This window comes from Anas acuta, chromosome 11 (genome assembly GCF_963932015.1).
Source record: "Anas acuta chromosome 11, bAnaAcu1.1, whole genome shotgun sequence".
Taxonomy (NCBI): Eukaryota; Metazoa; Chordata; class Aves; order Anseriformes; family Anatidae; genus Anas; species Anas acuta.
Genome location: NC_088989.1, coordinates 18,337,834 through 18,359,570, shown reverse-complemented (window position 1 = coordinate 18,359,570; position 21,737 = coordinate 18,337,834). Strand labels below are relative to the sequence as shown.

Genomic DNA, 21,737 nt, shown 5'->3' with positions numbered 1-21,737 from the left:
GTTTTGGAAGTAATGTAGAAGAATTTTGTTATTTTTAGTAAAATGCCATAGCTAAAAGTTAGAATTAGAAAGAAATAGTAAAAAGAAGTGATAATGAAGAGGAAGAGTGGTTCCATTCACTGTTTAGAACACCAAAATTAACGGTAAGTAACACCATGTTACTTGTGTTGTGGAGAAAAGTAAAGGTTTCCACAGAACTCAGAGCTTTTATTCAGATAGGTGCTGTATAGAACATAGGGGAAGCACAGCCTCATTGGATGAGATAGTGTAAGGCAGTATTTGGAGGTGCACAAAAGTGAAAGTCTTGGAAGATGACACAGCAGGTGAGAGGAAGGGCTAAGAATTAAACTTACATTGGGAAGTCCATAACAATTTGCTGTCTGTAGTCAGACTCTAAGAAAAAAACATGAAGCTGTGGTAGCAGATATTTTTTTAAAAAGATAATTTAAACAAATTTATATTTTTGCTAGCATATACAATTCACAATATGTATGCAGGTTTTTTTCCTTCTTGAATGTTAAAAAGTAGAGTCCTGGAGAACAGAAAACAAAAAGGCTTTGCCTCCGGATAAAATATTAAACCTTCTGGCTAAGAGTTACTGATACTTCAAAGCTAGTTTGCTGCTTCTTCAGTAGATTAAATATGCAAGCAGAATTACAAAAAAATATATATATATTTTCTGGCAGGTTATAAATACATAATAAAGGATATTTTATTTTGCTGATTTGATGACTTTCAGGTGACCAAGATATTTCAAAAGAAGAAGAACTCTGTTACATACAGCTTTCGACAGTCATTTTCTCTCTATGGAATGCAAGTTCTTCTTTTTGAAAATCAGTGTAAGTCTTTACTTTCTTTTTAGATTTTCATTTTATTTATAAAAACAATAAAATAAAAATATTGTGTGAACGATAGAGTTGAACAGGACTTGATTCTAGGTTTGGCAATAAAATTTCTGTGAATTGATTTCAGCCCTAAAAGTTAAAACTTGGTGTCAGCATACAAAGACTGCTCTTAGATGAGTAGTTGTCAAAGCCAAATCTAGCCAAAAATGTTTTGGGAACACTTATATAATTAATTGAATATTTGTAAAGAAACAATGTGTTGCATCTGTTGCTGAGTGAATGATGCAATTAGTTGGAACTCCATGTATGATAATAAATGATTATTATAATGATGTGGTAAAGCATTTGACCCTGTCCCACATAATATTCTTGTCTCTACATTGGAGATACATGGATTTGATGGATGGACCACTCGGTGGGTAAGGAACTGCCTGGATGGTCCAACTCAGCAAGTTGTGGTCAACAGCTCAATGTCCAAGTGGAGATCAGGAACAAGTGGTGCTCCTCGGGGGTCAGTACAGGAACTGGTGCTGTATAAAATCTTTGTCAGTGGCATGGACAGTAGGATCAAGTGCACCCACAGCAAGTTTGCTGATGACACCAAACTGTGTTGTGCAGTCAACATGCTGTAGGGAAGGGCTGCCATGCAGAGGGACCTGGACAAGCTTGAGATGTGGGCCCATGCAAACCTCAAGGAGTTCAACAACGCCAAGTGCAAGTTCCTGCGCCTGGGCCAGGGCAATCTCAAACACAAATATGGACAGGGCAGAGAGGATGGATTGAGAGCAGCCCTGAGGAGAAGGCTTTGGGGGTGTTAGTTGATGAAAAACTCACCATGAGCCAGTCCAGAAAGCCATCTGTATCTTGGGCTGCATCTAAAGAAGCATGGCCAGCAGGCCAAGGGAGGTGATTCTTCCCCTCTGCTCTGGTCTTGCTCCACCTGGAGCCCTGAGTTCAGCTCTGGGCAATCCCAAGCATCAGAAGGGCCTGGACCTGTTGCAGCAAGTCCAGAGGAGGCAATGAGGATGCTCAGAGGGCTGGAGCACCCCTCCTATGGAGAGTACCTTGAGGGAGTTGGGGTTTTTCAGCCTGGAGGAGAGAAGGCTCCAGGGAGACCTTATAGCGGCCTTCCAGTGACTAAAGGGGGGCCTACAGGGAAGCAGGAGAGGCATTATTTGTCAGGGGGTACGGTGATAGGAAAAAAAGTAACAGTTTTAAACTAAAAGAGGGTAGGTTTATATCAGTTACAAGGAGGAAATTCTTTCTCAAGAGGGTGCTCAGGCCCTGGCCCAGGCTGCCCAGAGGAGCTGTGGCTGCCCCATCCCTGGCAGTGCCCAAGGCCAGGCTGGATGGGGCTGGGGGCAGCCTGGGCTGGTGGGAGGGGCCCTGCCCATGGCACAGGGTTGGGACTGGTTGGGCTTTAGGTCCCTTCCTGTCCAACCAGTATTTGATTCCACGATTCTATGATGTGTGCAATTTAAGCCATGGTTTCATTTATCTTCCTGCTTTATATCTGACATTTGTGCCTAAGTAATGTCTACTTGTTCAAATATAAATCCAAACAGAATTAGGCAGTGATTTTGGACTAAAGTTTGTGTTTTCTGCCACCTTTTGTTTATGTCAGTTGTAAGCTGCATCAATCCAGTATTCTGTACTGCTTTTCCATCTCATTCTTAGCAGTCAGCAACCCCACAAAAAGCCAGTATTTTGCTAATGCTTCTGCAGATTCTAAGCCCGGAGGCAGTATCGTTAATAGCATAGCAGAGTGTAGCTCTTTGCATGGTACACAGGGAGACGGTCTGTTTGACCTGACTTGATGGTTTGCAGTCCAAACCTTGACATGATAATGCCCAAACCTGACATGATAATTTGGATACAGTTCAGTGTGGCATTCAATAGTTCCTGTGCTTTTCTGTTGTGGAAGGTGGGTAATTTTCATTTGTTCTTGAGAATGTGTTCCAATGCTCATTTCATTCAAAAGAATTTGCTGGTTGTTTTGAGTCAAAGCACCTGGAGATTTCAAACAGTAGAAGTTTGTAGAGCTCATAGCAGTGATGTAGTGTGCAGATTAGTTATATCTGTATGCTTTCATTTTTTCTTTCTCTCTCTTGTGTACATATTATATAATATAAAATTCACTTTTAGAGAGGAATGCCAAATACTTCTATCATGGATTCTACTCTAAAAGAAGAATACTTATTTCCTCTGATGTCAATTAAAAAAATAAATAAATCACGTAAGCATGCCAAGTAGAAACACTTTTATTCTTTTATACTAAAATATCCCCAGTGTAGGAGACCTGTGAGACTAGGTTTCATTCCTCCCATTGAACCGTGCGCATTTAACTGAGACATCCAGTAGACATACTTGTGTTCCTCAGCTAAGCCATTCCAGAAGGTGAATCAGTGAGCTGAGTGTACATCTGGTAGTGGTGGCCGCTAGCTGGAAGTGCAATGTAGTGTTTTTCAATTGGGAAAGAGAAGTATTCTTCCCTTCTGGTTTGTAAATTTCATATTCTCTGATTTCCCAGTTCCCAGCAAGCTTTGAGGTATCATGGCAAGAACCATAATGCCATTCAGTAAATCTGTTTTTAGCAGCTGTCAGGATAAGCTGATTTCAAATGAATAACATTTAGTGTCATTAAAGCAGAAGCAGGAAAAATACTGTTTTGGCTACTGGTGTGGAGTAGCAAAGTGCTTGATGTTGAAAGTAGAATTCAGTTATGTTAAGGGGTGGGTGGGCTCTAAAAGGAAAAATAGTGACACTTATCTCTTGTAAATAAAGATGAAAGTGTATTTTACGTTTTTGGTCAAAATCACTGAAAATACACAGGGCAAGTAGATCATTTTATAAAGAATATATCTTAAACCTATAAATACTTATGTAATACTTCCTGATGCTTAATTAATATGATGTAGAGAAGTATCATCTGCTAATGAAATATTTTGTTTGTATAATATGTGAATTTTTCTTATTGCTTTTGCTTGTTCTTTTGTGAAGGTAGTCCATGTGACTTTGAGGTTACTGAGTTTCTTTGCTTGTTGAGTTTCATAACCATCTTTATCTCCACAAACTTTATAGAGGTTGCTGCATATCCATTTCCAGTGTTCAGCAGATGCTATCCGCTTCTGTTTCTTTGTTTAGCAGCAGACCCCACAGTATTTTTGATCATTTGTCTGTATTCTGAGCAACAGCAGCTGCATACATGTCAAGGCAACTGTCTTATTTGATTGAAGGTAGATGCTATTGTCACGTGTTGAGGAGAAGCAGATCAGCAAGAATTTGCCGTTGTGCAGGATGCTAATATCAGACCCTGGCAGAAGCCCCCCCCAAAATCTCTCATTCTTGTCTGTGTCCCTTGAAGCTTGTGGTAGTTGGCAGGTTTTTTTCACCTGAAAAAAATGGTAAATTACCTTGTTTCACTTTTTGTTGTGTCTCTTTGATTTTGAAATTGTTATCTTTTTTTTTTTCTTTTAAGATAAAAAAAGAGTAATATTTGCATTTGTTAGTTAATATTTTCAGTCTATGTATTGTTGAAGCATAATGGCTTTGAGGGAAGACACTATCTAATATCACCTCCTGGTTCTTGAGTAAGTGAATTTTTAGTACATGGGAGAAGTTGGACTTCAGGTTGAAAAATTAATTAAATATTTGGGAGTCAGGCAGTGAATAAAAGTGAATTGGGATGAATGTTTTGAGTTGTTCTGACATCCTGTTTCTACAGGTCTGTGATTGAAGCAAAGGCTGATTCTGGTTTTTGTAGCAGAACATATCTTCTCTATATGCTGTCTTTCTGTGAATGAACCTTTTATCTCTACTACGAAATATTTTTGAACAGCTGTTAAAATCGGTATTCTTGAATGTCCAGTTAAAGAGACAAGAGAGTTTACTGAAAATTCTGCCTTTTATGTGATGATGCCCACAAAATGGGCCAAAAAGGGCAGGGGGGACGATCACCCTCTTACTTCTGTGTCATGTAATTTCATAGATAATTTTAAATTAAAAAACAAAAAGCAAAGAAGGATGTCCAGGAACAAAACCTAATAAGAAATATTAAAAGCTGTACAAGCTAGTGTGTGTGTCTGTCTTCCTGCAAATGTTGGGTTAAAAATACAAGACAGTTTCTAGTACTTAAGTACTTGAGATGTATTAGAGTAGTCTTTGTTCATAGTTTATTAAGGCAGGTAATGTGATCCATTCCATGAAACAAAAATCAATCTTTTTTTTTTTTTTTATTCCTAGGACTTTTCTTTTATACTGTGCATTGTACCTTGGGGGTAACAGTTGAATAAGGACTCTCAATATTTATTCTGTATTTTGACAGTTAAACAGTTCCAAAATATGTTACAGATTTTCATTCTTCTGTGCCCATTGACTTTTACTTCCCTGATTTTGTCCCCTGTATGAGTTAGAGAAATGATCAGAGCTTCAGTATTCATGTTTTTTCTTCACTATTTCTTCTAGATTATCCCAATGGTATACGGCTCACATCAGCTGTTCCAGGAGCAGATATCAAAGTACTAATAAATTTCAATGCACCAAATCCTCAGGACAGGAAGAAGTTTACAGATGATTTGAGGGAGTCAATTGCAGAGGTTCAAGAAATGGAAAAGCACAGAATAGAGTGTAAGTACAAAGGTACATATAATAGAACATTTTCAAACTAATCAAAATAAGAAAAGTTTTAATGTATGTATAACCAATTAGAACTTTTCAAGTGTTCAAAAGAATGTGAATTTTTTTTTTTCTGTGGCTTTGCTTCCAGAAAGAGGAAAAAAACAATTATCTCTTAAGCTCCATTTCAGTTAATTTACCATTATTTAGCACAGTGTAGATGCAGTGGAAAGTTAGCATGAAGAAACAGTAAATAGCAATGAGCAGGGGGGAGGTGGATTTGTCATTTGTTGTATAATTACAGTAAGAATATTAGGGATAATTTCCATGGCTCTGAAATTTTTAATGATGGCCCTTCAAAGAAATTTCCACTGAATTTGTTGATGTGATGGAGGGAAGGGCTGCCACCCAGAAGGACCTGGACAGGCTTGAGAGATGGGCTCATGCAAACCTCAAGGAGTTCAACAAGGCCCAGTGCAAGGTCCTGCGCCTGGGCCAGGGCAATCTCAAACACAAATATGGACTGGGCAGAGAGAATGTATTGAGAGCAGCCCTGAGGAGAAGGCATTGGGGGTGTTAGTTGATGAAGAACTCACCATGAGCCAGCAATGTGCACTTGCAGCCCAGAAATCCACCTGTATCCTGGGCTGCATCTAAAGAAGCGTGGCCAGCAGGCCAAGGGAGGTAATTCTTCCCCTCTGCTCTGGTCTTGTGAAACCCCACCTGGAGCCCTGAGTTCATCTCTGGGCAATCCCAAGCATCAGAAAGGCTTGGACCTGTTGCAGCAAGTCCAGAGGAGGCAACGAGGATGCTCAGAGAGCTGGAGCACCCCTCCTGGCCATGGCAGGGGTTGGGACTGGTTGGGCTTTAGGTCCCTTCCAACCCAAACCATTCTATGACTTTATGATTCTGTGAATTGTTCTTCACTTCTACATCTATATTCCCATATTCTCTTAATTAGGTGACTACCATACAAATCCATATGTTTTGCTGGATGTTATGTGGCAGTCTAACCATGGAATTTTATCTGATTTTATCTTCTGATTTTCCAGCAGAGGAATAGCCTTTGATCCTTCAGGTTGTGCTATTAAGTTGTTAGTACAGAGCTGAAGTTCCTGTCTGGCATTTAACTGCCAAAATGAACTCGTACCTGTTGTTCATAGTAATACACTAATACACATACGTAAATTGTGACATTACTGTGTGCTTCACTGTAGCCAATAACTATGAATTGCAAAATCATTCTCTTTTGTTTCAGCTGAGCTAGAAAAGCAGAAGGGGGTGGTGCGTCCAAGCATGTCTCAATGCTCCAGTCTGAAAAAAGATTCTGGCAATGGGACACTGAACAGAGCTTGCCTGGATGACAGCTATGCTACTGGGGAAGGACTGAAAAGAAGTGCTCTGAGCAGCTCCCTTAGAGACTTGTCTGAAGCAGGTAAGCACTGCCTTTGTTTCCTTGCACTGAATACTGCATGCAAAGATGTGTGGATGATGCATATAAGGCCCAGCTCGCAGTGGGCTTTGAGAACTAGTAACACTGAAACTTCAAACGTTCTTAATAGCTCCTCTCTCATAGTTTGTGTTTAATTTCTGTTTTTTGTTTTTTGTTTTTTTTTTTTTACCCTTGTTCTATTGAGCAACAACTATTTGAAAACATTTAAACGATTAAATTGCTATAGATACTTAAAAGGAGACTGAAGGCAGAGGAAAAACTGTAAGTGTTTTATAGAAAAAAATGGTTGACTTCTGCTAGGAGTAACCCACTTAGTGTGCTTTTCTCTTTTTCTTCCCCTTTGCTTCTTCCCCTTGATAAAAGTAGGATGTAGGATTAGGAAAAAAAAAAAGGTCTCTCTACCACAATAATTGCTTTCTGTGTATTTTGTGCTCAAGTGTACCTGTGTTACCACATTGATGAATGAAATTGAGTGAAGCCCTACTAAATTGTCCAGAGCTACGTAATTCAGTTATAGTGTCCCTGATTCTATTTTATCATTTTGCAACACAAGATAAAGTTCATAATTATTACAAAAGAGGTTGTTGTGAAATACTGTTGCCAATAAAATAAAAGAAGCCCTCCTGAACAAGAATACTGATATCCTACAAACCACTGACGTGTCTAAGATTTATTAACTGAATAATATAACTAAGGACTGGAAAGGAGTGGTGGTGGGACTTCCTAGCTAAGGAAAAGCTGGGGAAAGTTTGGTATGTTTTATTTTGTGATTTGCCTCTGCAATACACAACTGGCATGCCCATGGTAATACAGACTACCACGGGTAGTAACCTTCTGTTTCAGTGTTAAGCATGATTCCTGTCATTATGCAAATCATATCTGAACACCATGCCCAGTATTCTGAAAGTACTTACAGTGACAGTAGCAATTTTTTCATTTATTTTTATTTTTGAGTTCATAGTCTATGTTGCATACTCCGATTTGTTCTTTTAAATGCAGTGATGTATGTACAGTGCCAGTATAGTCATACTTTCAATGGTATGTATATCTTTGGTAGTAGACACTATGTCGTTGTTTGTGTTTGTTTTTTGTTTGTTGTTTTTTTTTTAAGTGAAGAAAAGATTCTAGTTATACTGCAATAAATACAATTTTTGTTAACTGAAATTATAGCCTGTGTTTTGTGGGTATGTGTATATGTATACAAGTATGTAGAGAGTGAGTTCTTTCAACTGTTTTATTCTCAATTTAGACTTTCATACTCATATGCCCATTTTCTTCATTTAAAAGACTTAGGACCTTGATCCAAAATGAAGTTGAATATTTTTGCTTGATTGGCTTCAATGGATTTTAGATCAAGTCACTAGTCTTCATCACTGTTATGTCTCAGATTTGAGGATACTTTCATCATCCCTTTTTGTTGTTTTGTTTTTATTTCACTAGAATGAGAACTGCCGTATTGTTAAATATGTGAGTTCAGTGGGTGTGTTTACACATAAATGTGATTCCTGATTAATTTTTTTCATCCCAAAGGAATTTTTCATCCCAATCATTCGAACATTGCCATGTATTTAAATTCATTTTACGGGTTTTATGCAATAAACAAGTATTCATAACCATGAAAACATCACATTTTAACAGGGCATGCATACAGTTAGCATGCTTATTACTGAAAATAACTTTTTTCCATTATAAAAAATAGATATCACTCACAGACTGGAGGGTTTATCAATGAGTTTGTTAAACCCAACTAAACTTAATTTTAACATGAAAGAGTTGAGAATTATGGAGAGTTTCTGTTTGATCTTGTGCAGTGCAACAGACTAGAAAAATGACATAACTGTTACTTGCTTTATTTGGTATAGTAATTTTAATGTGACTATACATGCTTTTTCCACCTTTCCTCAGAGAACATCTTGAGTGTGAGGTTAATTTTATTTTAATAGGGAGGAGATGATCTACAGAGAAACAAAGAAATCATTTTCAGTTAGCAAGATACTGTGTCCCAGCAATTATAGCATAAAGTTACTTCTGTAGTGAGTTCCTGAGCAAGGCTGCTTCAGTTATTCTTTTTGTGCTATGAAACACTGCACAAAAAGGAGGAGGAACAAGAGTAGTGGGACTGTTTGTGGTTGTGTGTCTCTGTAGGAAAAGATTATTAAAGTGAGTTTTCAAAGGGGTGCTTTCTACATTAAAAATAAAAAATAAAATCTAATCAACATGAGAAAACTGCCTGGCTGCATATTTATGCAGTAAGGCACATAATTACCAACTGAATATTGTGAAAAATAATTGAAACATTTTGAGGATTGATTCAAGGAAGGAGAAATCTGATTGAGCAACATTTTGGTTGGATGGGTATTTGACAAAACTGTTAAAAAAAAAAAAAAATTACTCTCTGCCAGATGTCACAGTAATAAATGGTGGCTGTAGAACCAGACTTTAATTTTTTCTGGTGGAAAACTGTGTGGCTTGATGTTTAAATCTGATGGATGTCATCAGTACCCTGAATGATTCTCATCCCTAAGTTGTAAACCATAAGGAAAGACAAGATTTTTCTGTCAGGAAACAAATGTCAGGAATTGTTTCCTGAGGTAATTTTTCCCTGCATTGATAGCCATTGTGAAAGAGATGTGAATGAGGGCCTGTTGATTTTACAGATAGCATTGTTCATTGTGGGTTGACAATTACTTCCATGCAATAAAAAGCAGAATGGCAACTGGCTGATCAAAGATGTCAATGTGACAAAAGTACTTAGTGCTTTATTTTTTCTCAAAAGAAAAATAGACTATTTTTTATTACACATTCTTGAGCTATAGTTGGGGAAGAGTTTTTGTTCTAAGACCTGGAATTAGATTACTTAAAAATATCAGAAGAAAGATAAATTTCAGTGCAGTTATACCTGAGTTTTGTGAAATCCATTTGGATTTTGACCTTTTCACCACTTACTCGATATCCAATTACTTGACAAGGTTTAAAGGAAGGTGTGGAAGCGTTAAGTCCCATTGTAGCCATTAGTATGTGAGAATGATTTTGTCACTAAGGTAGAGCCTGGAGGGAGGATCAGGCTGTTTGAGTTTCTGATCCTGTGTGTCTGTCAGGTTACTTAAGTGACTTTAGGCTAGTCAATCTGAGTGCTGGTGATTTTGAGTTCCCGGAGGACCTACTAATACTTTCACATTGGGCTTGTAGTGGTGAGCATGTGTGGAAATCAAACTGTATGCCCCCCATCGCCAGTCTGAAAGGTGGTGATAATACTCATTGCATTGGCTGAAAAATTAAATCATTGGAATCTGCACAGTAGTGCAGGGTGATATAACGACTGCTATGAATATAAATTGCGCTTGTCTCATAACCTTCTGAGCTGTCTCAAAACATTCACAGACCAGGAGAGACCACTTTTAAAAACAGAAACAGAAAAATAGTCTAAACACTAAAATAATTCAAATATACATAATAGTATGTATATTGGATGTGATCTCATTCATTGATCTTTAACTTTTAAAAACATTTCTGTTTTAACACTTAAAACATCCACCTTCAGGAGAAAAGTAAAAGCCTCTCTCTCTCTTAAATACTATTTTGCTTGTTTGTTTATTTTAAATAGTATATCCCAAATTGTAGTGGAAAAGATTATGGAACTTCTGTGCACCATAATCCCCTTAAAAAGACTCTGACTTCATGCAATGACAGAGTCCCTTAATCTGTTACATCAATCTGTGATGGGCTGGTGCAATCCCTTGGCTCCTTCCTCATTTGATGCAGGCAAGGTTACTAGGTTATCTTCTGCTTCCTCTCTCATGGATTTTGCTGCATTGCATAGGATAGAGTATACTAGTGTTCGATTCCTCCCTTATCAGAAGAGCTTTCTAACCAGGAAGAGGTTGTGCCTGTGTCTTTCCTTGTCACTGTTGTTATATTTCCCTTTCTTCAGTGGAGTAGCAACAGTAATGAACAGGTCATACAATTTAATGATTTTAATAAAATAGATTTGTATGAATCTAATTTTTTGTGATTTGCCTATGTCAATACCAAATCATTCTCCAAATGTTGTATAAAGACACCCCACTCTGTGTGCAACCACCTTTGTATCAACAAATTGTATCTTCTGTCTTATGGAAAAGACACTTTGCTTTTCCAGTGAAGGAGTTCAGCGAGGTGACTTGTAATTATTGTCTCCTCATCTTCTGGAACTTAATCAGTATGCTAAGAATAATCTGTGTAAGATGCCAAGAAACTATTTTCACAACTGATCTGTGATCTCAAGACCATACCTGTCTCACCCAGAAAGCACGATCAAAACCTTAATGTTACAAAGAGGCTTTTCTCCCTGAGAAGTGGTCTCTCTGGGTTATGATCAAAGTATATTGTTCAGACAATTTTGAGCCACTTATGTTGGGTAGTACCCATTAAGTCTGTAGCTAGATTGTGGCAGATTCTGCTGCTGCTCTGAATACCAATTTCACAACCTGTGCAGGGTAGAATAATGATTCATTGCTTAGAGAACTGCTAAATTAGTTTACTTTACCAAAACCTCAATTTAAAACTTTTTTTTTTCCCAAAATCTTTTTCCCAAGACCTACAAGGCCAAATAATAATATTTTTTCGTAAGATATCAATGTACCATGTAAGCCAGAGATATTTCTGACACATAATATTTGTATCTAACTTCAGTGACTTATTTGAATGAATCAGAAATGCTTATAATAACTCAAATGTTATAAAAATAAATTAAAAACCCACACTAAGTAATGTCCTTAATTTCACATATGACAGAAGTGGTCTTCAGATTCAGTAAATACCACTTTGCTTTATATCACAATAGTTAACTAGTAAGCTAGTACGGAGTTATGCTTACGTACAGTTCTAGCAGAGTCACCTCACCATTTTCTTGAAATGCAATTTGAATGCAGCAGCTCTGGAGAGACATGTTTTAGATGGGATGCCATCTCCAAGGCCAGAGAACAGTCTCGTACATGTATAACCATACACTGATAGGGCAATGCTCCGGAGGATTTAGTTAATAGCTTTCATATCATGCTGTAGGCCAGTACAGAACTGGGTTCAATTTGTTTTCGAGAAAATAAATGAAGCCCTCTCTCTATAGGGATAATGCCTATCTGAGTGAAATTACAGGCATTTAAAGTAGGACTTCCTATTTGTTCTTGCCTTGTACTTCTTTGTCTTGAAATTATTCTAAGCAAAAATCCATCTGTCTCTTTCTGTCCTTTTATACTGTGTTCATGGTTATTTTATTAAAGTACTTTGACTCCTGCAACATGCAAATGACGTTAGATATTCCTGTTTTCCTTTTTTTTTGGTGGCCACATCTAATGATTTATGGCAACTGTCAGTCTTATTTGCAATATTGACTGCTAAGTTAAGAGGTGGCTATCTTTCTGTGGTTTTGTATCCGCAAAGTGAGAGTTAGTTGACTGTTAATCAGTAGTAATCCCACAAGCAGAGCGAAAAAAGATCGAAGCGTGACTACAAGTAAAAATAAAGGATTATTGAAACCAGTTTTTCTTGGAGGGTTCACACGATAGCACAGTTATGGTTTTGGTCAGGCTAAAACTTGCAGCAAGGAGTGTATGGCCTGGCAGGTTTGCTCAAAATTCCAGCAAATTTAAGAGCTTACTAACACGACCACAAACACCTTTCCGTGCATTTAATGTCGATGCAGGGGGTGTACTGGAGGATAACCCTCAGTGGGAATGAGAGGGGGGTTGCAGTAGCCTGCAGAGGTCAGTAGCTTTTGAGAAACTTGTGTAGCAGGGCTGCCTCCCATGACCAGCAGCGTCAAAGTTGTGCTCATAGCTCCAATAGGCAATAATCTTAGATCATGCTGATCTATAAGGCATATGGGTAGTCTGAACTGGTCCTTGAGAGGCCTTATCAAGAAAAAAGTTGAATCTCCCAGGAAGTGCTTAGAAACCAGTACTAAAATTCTTCTCTTTAACTGAGATACGCAGCAGATACTAAGGGGCTTCAGGACTTCCAAAAATGAAGTTCTGTGGCTTATGGGGTCACGATGCCAAAACCCTCACATTGCTCTCCAACACCGCCTGTTAGAGTAGAAGATTCTGAAGGCAGCTGTGAGCCAGTGCAGGGTGGAGATTCTTTGCTATTTGGCCTTGCAGGAAAACAGCTGCATTGAGAGAAATTCTGTTTCTAAAAAGACAGAGCTTTTAGGGAAGTTTTGAGAACCACTACTCTTCAAAGATTAGCACTGTTTAAACACCTTACCAGTATTTTGAAACTTCCAAAAGCATCACTCAACAAGCTGGCTTTTCAAAAATGTCTAATTCCACTGCAGCCACGTGCTATTCTCTCTCCTTTGAAATGAGAGTGAAAATCTGGGATCCTGTGTCCTGTATATAGGCACTGAGGCATTCTGGCTCTTTAGGCAAGCAGCCCGGAGTTTCATGTATAGTTTTAGGCAATGGACTTTGGCAATTTGAGAATGTTGGAGCAAACAACAAATGCATCAAACTTAAATACAAAGCACTGCACAGCTAAACAAACAAAATCTAGCCATAATATCAAGACAGATTCCAATTTTATTAATTAAAAATTAAGTTTAGTTTCTTTTAAACATCATGAAAAAAGGTTATATGAAATCCACTGAGGTTCAAACTTGAAAAGCAAATGATGAAACCAATGCCCCTTAGCCTCCCCCCACACTGAAGTTCAGAACATGCCAATATTAAATTATGCATTTAAACTAGTACCACCCCACAAATACCTATCAGTGCTACCAATCTTTAAAGAAAGCTTCACAACAATTAGATACCAGGAAATTGAACAATTTAAAATTGTTGCTGGTCAATATCATGACCATACCTCTAAATATGGATGTTAAATTATGTGTGTTTTAAGAGTTGTACAAATTAAAAAATCACACCCTGGTAATGATAGTTGATTCACAACCTTTTAAGTTGCCCTCAGGTACAGAAACTTAATATAACTAATGGCCTTTAAAAATCTAAGTTTCTGCCTTAGTAGCTACTGTGTAAGTCCAGTGCAATGTTAACCCCCTGCAGCCCCTCTAGTTGCATTTAGAAACTCCTGTAGCAATTCAGGGAAAGCAGCTGTTTTTCACCTGGGTCTTGTCTGAGTCTCTAATCTATGGTGTTGCATGTCCTGGGCAGGCAAGCGTGGGCGACGCAGCAGTGCAGGATCGCTAGACAGCAATATGGAAGTAAGTAGGAAGTTACTGATGTCTAGCTGGATGTGATGATGTGCATTTCAAACCTTTCTTTTATATACATATTTTTTTGCTCTTTTTTCTTCTAACATATAACCTGCCTGCCTCAAATAAAATGCATGCCTAGGCTACTCACTTTGTATTCTTCCAGCTTAAAAAGCACTGACAGCTTGTTTTAGACCAATGCCATTTTTGGTTTGAGCTAACCTTGTTCCCTTTGTTCCTGCAAGCATGGTTAAATGAATATGACGTGTCCTTTTGCCACCATTTCAGTCTGGTCCCAGCTTAAAAGCCCACTTGCTCTTTGTTACAAAGTACACTGTTCTTGCTGTTTGATATTTAGCTAAAATTATTGACGTTCATGCTCAACCATTCCCATTGCTTATTTTCTAGTTAAATTGCTAAGTGTATGCAGTCATGACACCATGGAATTGCACAGATAGGGCATGGGAGGAAAAAAATAATGAGACAGGTGAATTCAATGTGGATTTCATGAGATTTCATTCATCTTCAAACCATTTATATATATTGTTCATGTCTCTGAATTCAGCTTGCAGATTTTTTTTTCCTTTTCTTTCTTTTTTTTTTTTTTCGTTTGCTTTAGGTAGACTGCAGTTTAAATCTAGCACACTTTGCATAATAACTGTTGTGTCCCATAGCTCTTTACAAAATATAAACCCCAAACTTCCAGAAACTAAATAGACTATTCCAGGCTAAATAATAAAAAACATTGGACCACAGGTCAGAAAAACACAATCACATAGAAATGTTAGTGACAAAAGTGGTTTGGTTCTATTTAACACATACTTTAGAGGCAGGCTTGAGAAGCAGCACTGTGGTATACAGTAGTAACAAACTACTATAAAAAATTAAATACTGTTTTGAAATCTGAATTGTAACTGTAATACTTGCTGCTGTTTATTTAACTATTTAGGTTGAATTTAGCATAGTTTTTTTGTTTGTTTGTTTTTTAAAAAAAGCAAGTATGTTTTCTTTTTTTTTAAGTATTTTAAAATGTAATTTTCATTTAAAAACACACTCCTTAGTATTACGTCATGTTGCTTTTTCGTGACATTTTTGTTATTTAAAGCAATAGGTTTCAATATTAAAGTATTAATGCTTATAAACATCCCAAGAAGGGCACAAATACCTTATTGGCAACTTAGAGAAGGTGGAAGTAAAATTTTCCTAGAACTCTTAACATAGTCCACCCATGTGAGCACTGAAGGAGGAGTTTGTGGGTCAGTGTGAACTTTTTATTTTAAACATTTTAAGATTTTTTTAATTTTTATTTCTATTAATTTCTTTTTAGGGGTCCATCATTAGCAGTCCTCACATGCGCCGAAGAGCTACATCAACCCGAGAGTGTCCATCTCGCCCTCACCAGACTATGCCTAACTCCTCCTCACTCCTAGGTTCCTTATTTGGTAGTAAAAGGGGAAAGCCTCCTTCCCAAGGTCATCCACCATCTGGCTCATCACAGCAACCTCCGCACCCTCCAGTAATCCCACATCAGCAGCACTCACAGCATCCTTCCGCCATGCATCATGTAGGGCCAGCTGAGGGACAGACGCAGGCACAAGTGCACTCTCACCATTCGCAGTACTGTCATATGCAGCAGAACCCACCACCTTACCACCACCACCACCACTATCACCCTCCCCAGCACATCCAGCACCCACACCAGTATCACCAACATGTGCCACATTCCCAGCATGCGGCACACTCCCAGCATACTCCTTACATGCAGCACCCCCATGCACAGCATACCCACTCTCCTCATCCTCCGCTGCCCCCTCCGCACCCAGGGCACTCTTCTCATCCCCAACACACTCAGCATCACCATGGACCTCCACCACCTCCGTCCACTTCAGCCAGCACTAAGCCCAAACACAGTGGCATCAGCACAATAGTCTAGAACATATTGACCCTCCTAATAACTATAGTTTTAAACACAGTTACAAAGGCACTTACAGGAAGCAACAAATAATATTGTCATTTTTTACCTAGACAAACAATTATGTGAGCTTAAAGGCTTGCTGATACTAAGTAAAATAATTCAAGTTAGTGCAATCAGTACTGGTTTTACTTACTACTCAATAGACACTTACCATCCAGTTAGTTCTTATTTTCAAACTGCCTTGAAAACATGCTGCTTGCTGAATATGAGTAAAGCTACCTTTTACACCAAATCCCTTGACAATTTTACGTGCATAATAAAATCTTAGTCTATGAAAAAAGGAAAAAAGTGATACAGAACCAAGTGTTGCATTCTTGCTCTTTTATTGTCAATGGGCAAAAAATAAGTAGACCTGATATGGTTGATGAAAGTACGTAAGTAAACTTTATATAATATAAATATATACATACAAATATATATATACTGTATAGTTAACATTTGTGCTTGGAAAGAAATTTTTTCAGTCCACAAAACTAGCAATATAGACTTTACAAGGAATTCCACTTACTTGATAGGACAGTATAATAGATGAATAGCGTATGAAAGAGTAGACCAAAAACACTAAATGTTAGAAACAAATTTCAGACATTTCAGTATTTTCATTAGAAGTCCTCAGGACTTGCTAAGATTTCTAAGCAATCATTACTAAATGTGCCAAGTAACATAGCATTTAAATGTTGTAGTCAAATACTGCTTTGTATAAATCCTTATTTTATTAACATGATAATATCATACGTAATCAGTATTATAACTGCTCTGCTATTTCAGGTAAGCAAACTCGTTAAGATGCAGTAATTATACCATAGCAATGTAGGATGACCATGTACATGGTCATCTTCAAGCATTGGTCACACAAATTCTTAGACACTTTAAAGGCTGTGATAACTGTGAATTTACATGATCCACATTTCTTTTGTATGCATATGATTTAATGAACACACATGAAGAGTTACAACAGGTGCATGTATACACTGCAAAAACATTCATCTCAAACATGAAAATTGCAAACTTCCATCCTTTTCAGCTACCTTGCTTCCTGTCTACCATAATTCGTTATTTTTAATCCCCCAATTAAGCTGAATTCTAGTGTGAGAGTGTTTCCAGGTGGAAGCACTCTGAAATTTGAAGGTTTGTTTTAGAATTTAGTATAGGGTTTTTATATATATACATATATATATATATACACATGTAAATATATATGTGTGTATATATATATATATATATAAAATCTGTAATTCCATGTAGCCATGCACTAGCAACAAAGTGGCTTTACCATTTTTACTCATCACATTTGTTAGTTTGAAAGTACCTAGCACTCAGCAGGCTGAGTTTATGCTCAAACCCTCACTTTCATAGTCCAGTTAGTTGCAAGACATCACATAAAAACAGGCTGTGCTGTTGTTGCTTATGTGTTATAATCAAACCATTTGCAAATTTATAAAACTTTTATCCCTAAATACTGTACAAAGTTATACATGGCACCTACTTTGTAGTTTCAGCATTTTGAGCCACTGCAAGGACTTTACACCTAAACAGTAGAGACAAAGGAATTGCAACTGCAAAACTGTACCAGCCTAAAAGCAAACCTTGAAGAGGACGAGCAAAAAGTTCCAGTATGAGATGGGTAAAAGTAATAATAATCAGTCAATTTTTTATTTAATAATATTTTTCAGGAGTAATGAGGAAATCACATTGAAATTGAAAGAAATTGAAATGCAAGTAAGAGAGTAACTTTTCATTTGGTCTTGCTCATGGAATCTCTAATATTTGGGGTGTTTGTAATTTTTTTCCCCTTTCATACCATTGATATCACAATACCAGCAAAACTGCAAACTGAGCACTTTGTTAACCTCCACAGAGAGCAAATACAGCAATCTAGAGTTTAGCCTTCTGTTTAAAGCTGTCCACGTTTGTTTCCCACATGTGCAATATGTTTTCCTGTTCTGTCCTTCTTTAAATTATCTTCATGAAAAAAACAAGTGATTACATTATTATTTTTAAGTATCACTCACACTATTCTAAATTCTGCGGCTTACCTTAAGAGGGCTCATACAGGTCCCCTGAGGCTCTGTTCCTTGCAGTTTAAAAAAATATATACTGTTCTTAGAAGGGAAAGTAGAACTGTCTGCATGTCATCAAATGTTATTAGTGTGAGGCTACACTCTACATATTGTATATTTGCAAAATATATCAGTGTTACTGTTGATATTAGTTGAAGTAAAGTGATAACATATTTCAATATGTAGACTTTTCTTCATACATCTGTACCAATAGTAGAGTCTAATTGTAATTTATAGGTTGTTCCAGAAAAGATAAAAGAGTCATTCAGGTACAAGCATCTTTCAGAAACTGCATCATTTAATTGAAATGGAGGTAAGAATGGTCCTCTTCACTGAGTGACAGTCTGTACTTGTTTCAGATGCAGAGTTATAATGTAAGTAAAATTGCCTGTGTACTGTATAAATGCAGAATACGCAGTAGCAGTTGAGGGGAAAATCTGACTCTAGCTGGGTTACTTAGTTAGCAATGAAGACCTTAAATGTCCCAGATCTGCATTTGCTTTGTTTCAAAACCCCTTTCATTCATTTAAATTAGTTGCATATAAATACTCTATACTTATACTGTAAGCCACATTTTAATGCTTGGCCACGGTTTTTCCACATGCAATTAATTAAATGTTCAGAAGTTGTTACAAATGTGCATGCAAAAAAACATTTGCACATGATTTCATGTACACCTGGGGAAAGAGTATGCCTACCTTATAGGTGCTTTAAGTTACATGTGTAAGATCACAGACCATTTTGAGAATAGTTTAAAAAAAAAAAATGGTCATATAAGAGCACAGTAACTGTAAACGCGATTTCAATATAGTGATGAGAAACTGCACTTTTTTTTTTAATTGTGTTTTTACGTACTTAAAACAAACAAATGTGTCTTGGTGTTAGAATAAGTCTTAAGAACTTTGCTGCTTATCTAGGGTTGTAGTATAACCTCTCTGATTCCATCCTTGGTTAACAATTGCTTAGAACAGTGTGGATCGTGCCTAGAATAGGAAAATGATAATACATTAACACTGTGTGGTTAAGAAAAATTATTTATTTTTTTAGCCTGCAGGCAGGAGTAGAATTGAGAGGGTTTTTTCTCAAGTGCCATTGCCAATTAATACTGGTACAGAACTGCTTGGAGTGACCATGGTTCTCTTTTCCCATAAAAAAATGTGGCAAAATAGTAATGCTGATTTGAAAAAATGAAAGGGAAGCCTAAAGAGTGAAGGTGTGGCAACTAAAATCTTTTCTGGGACAACAATGAAATATATATTTGGGGTTTTTATTTTTTTAAGTTAAGAATGAAATGTACAACAATGTAAAAACAAAACAAAAAAAAAACAGTTCATCCTAATATAATGTACGTCTTGTATCGCTAAAAAAAAAAGTCTATCATACAGTGTAGAATGATTTTCCCATCATGTACTGCATGCAGCAGAAGCCTCTTGTTTCTTGATAAAATGAGCTGAAAGACAGTCAGCAGATATTTAAACAATGAATCTCTAGATGTTGACTTGCTGTTCCATATGAAGCTGTGTGTTTTCTGCAGTTGAGCATGCATTTTGCTGTTCCGTTGTAAAATATCATCGCACTTCTTGCCTGCGAAATGGATTATTGTGTATATATTTAAAAGAAAAGTGAAACCAATAACAAGATTAAATTTGGAAAACAGAAAAGGGGGTGGTAAAAATGGGACCAAGTAGGGGGAGTAGATAATTCTCTAAATTGTACATAGTGTGTAAATTAGTATTACTTTAAGTCTGCAGTCACTTGGAGGTTGCCTACAGTACCTATCTCCTGCTAGGAACTTACATCAGCTTTGAGTTGTATTAAACTGTTAGAATTAGGTCTTGAATGCAGACTGTTACAGACTTCAAAAAACATTACACTTACAAGAAGCTTCTGTTCTGGGGAGGCTTGAGACCCCTTTTGTAACTATGGGGAAGAAAGGAGTGCTTTCATTTTAATATGCATTCTGTTTGTAAGTAGTAACAGACCCTATTGATGTAAAACTATAACTGTGATCATGTGGAGAAATCAAATAAATCATTTAAAACTATTTGTTTCTCATTTTGTGTACTCCAAGAACTTCAGCTCTTCAGACTTGAAGGAAATTCCTTCTGGAGTCAATTGGAATTTCTGCTACTCACTTCAAAAGGGCCAATGTTTCAGTCTTCATCTCAAATTAAAGATAAGTTGATGGAAATAATGGTTAGTACTGTGGAGACTGTGACCACTTCTCAATAGGTTTTGATTTCTTTTGGTGACGCTGTAAATATATTTAGATCCAAAGAACAATAAATGGTAATAAATACAACACCTAGATCTGCAGACAATGAGAGAGAACACAGAAGTGGTTCTTGGGAATTTGGTAATATTTAGTAATATTTACCAAAACACTTTAACATTGAAAAACATGAACCGGATTTTGAATCTTTTTAAATATGAGCTGTCCAGCATGTTAAACTGATCCGATTATTCTTTTGGCTATCACATTTCCATAGGAGTTCATGTTAAGATGATTGTCTTCCCCTGACTCTTAAGTGTTTCAAGTTTGTCCTTCCCAGGAATACAGTCTTTCATTTCGTAATTGTAACCTACATTCTTTGGATCTAACTTTGAGAGTATTCATCGCGCCCATTGGCAGGGAACATCATACTTCAGTAAGTGATGTAACTGGTTAAGTGTTAGCCAGTTGTGCCCATACTTGTATTTGTTTGCTGTGTCTTAATTTACACCACTACAGAGGCATATTTGCCTCACATGGCCTTCACAGTATTTGATGTTACACTTATGCAACTTACTTTAGGTAATAACCTGTGACATTTTCAATTGTTTTTATACTACTTTTGTTGATTTCCTAGATTTCAAGTGGATTACAGTGTGTCTAAAGTCTCAGTTAAAACTCATGGTTAGCTGTCAATTTAAACTAAGTATTATGTTTGCTTATTTTTTCTCTGAATTTTAGGAGATTCTTGAATTGTTTTGAGGGAATAGTCAACTATGACCTATATCTGAATGGCTGTTATTTCAGAATGTACATCTTGATCAATGATTTTTTTTTTGATAGGTAAGTACCCATTTATCACTAGATACTACCAACATGTCATCTCCTTGAGCTGTGTGACTCTCTGGAGGATAGCTGATGCAATCATACAAGCATTCTGTTACTGGAAATAGAAAAAATTGCAGTGCTGTTCTTTAATGGTCCTTCTATTCCTGTTTTAGAAACTGATTTTAAGAATTTTAAGACATCTGTCTTTGGAGAAGCCAAGTACTCTGTCTTCTTTAATCTCTAAAAGCCTCTAAATATTGCTATTATAAATAATCTGTCTTTATTTCCTGATCTGTCTTAAAAGTGGGATGTAAATAACGTCTCTAAATAATGTCTACCTAAACTAAGACAAGAGTGAAAGCATTTACAATCTGGCACTATTGAAGAAAATGTAAAACAGCTAAAGAAACCTCTGCATAAATTGTCATTTGTGGGATAGATGGGCACCAGTTGGAGTAATGCTAGGTAACTTAATGAAGAGAAGAATGAATGTAGGTTAAGCATGTGATAGTGTAATGCTCAGTGATTTTTTTCTTAATTTTAATATCTTTATTTGTGATG

At 36.9% G+C, this 21,737-nt stretch overlaps 1 protein-coding gene across 19 annotated transcripts in view; it reads left to right on the top strand.

The window, feature by feature from the left end:
* The window catches only part of IQSEC1 (IQ motif and Sec7 domain ArfGEF 1), a 341,882-nt gene extending 321,702 nt beyond the window's left edge, over positions 1–20,180 (top strand). For 14 of the 19 annotated variants that reach the window (XM_068694437.1, XM_068694436.1, XM_068694434.1 and 11 more), the window contains 5 exons: positions 740–839; positions 5,310–5,483; positions 6,718–6,894; positions 14,061–14,110; positions 15,429–20,180. In XM_068694437.1, the coding sequence (XP_068550538.1) occupies positions 740–839; positions 5,310–5,483; positions 6,718–6,894; positions 14,061–14,110; positions 15,429–16,034 (1,107 nt within the window). In that variant the 3' untranslated portion in view covers positions 16,035–20,180. The remainder of the gene's footprint in view (positions 1–739; positions 840–5,309; positions 5,484–6,717; positions 6,895–14,060; positions 14,111–15,428) is intronic. The other 5 variants (XM_068694438.1, XM_068694435.1, XM_068694442.1 and 2 more) reach the window with 2 other exon arrangements.
* Positions 20,181–21,737: the final 1,557 nt, after the last annotated feature.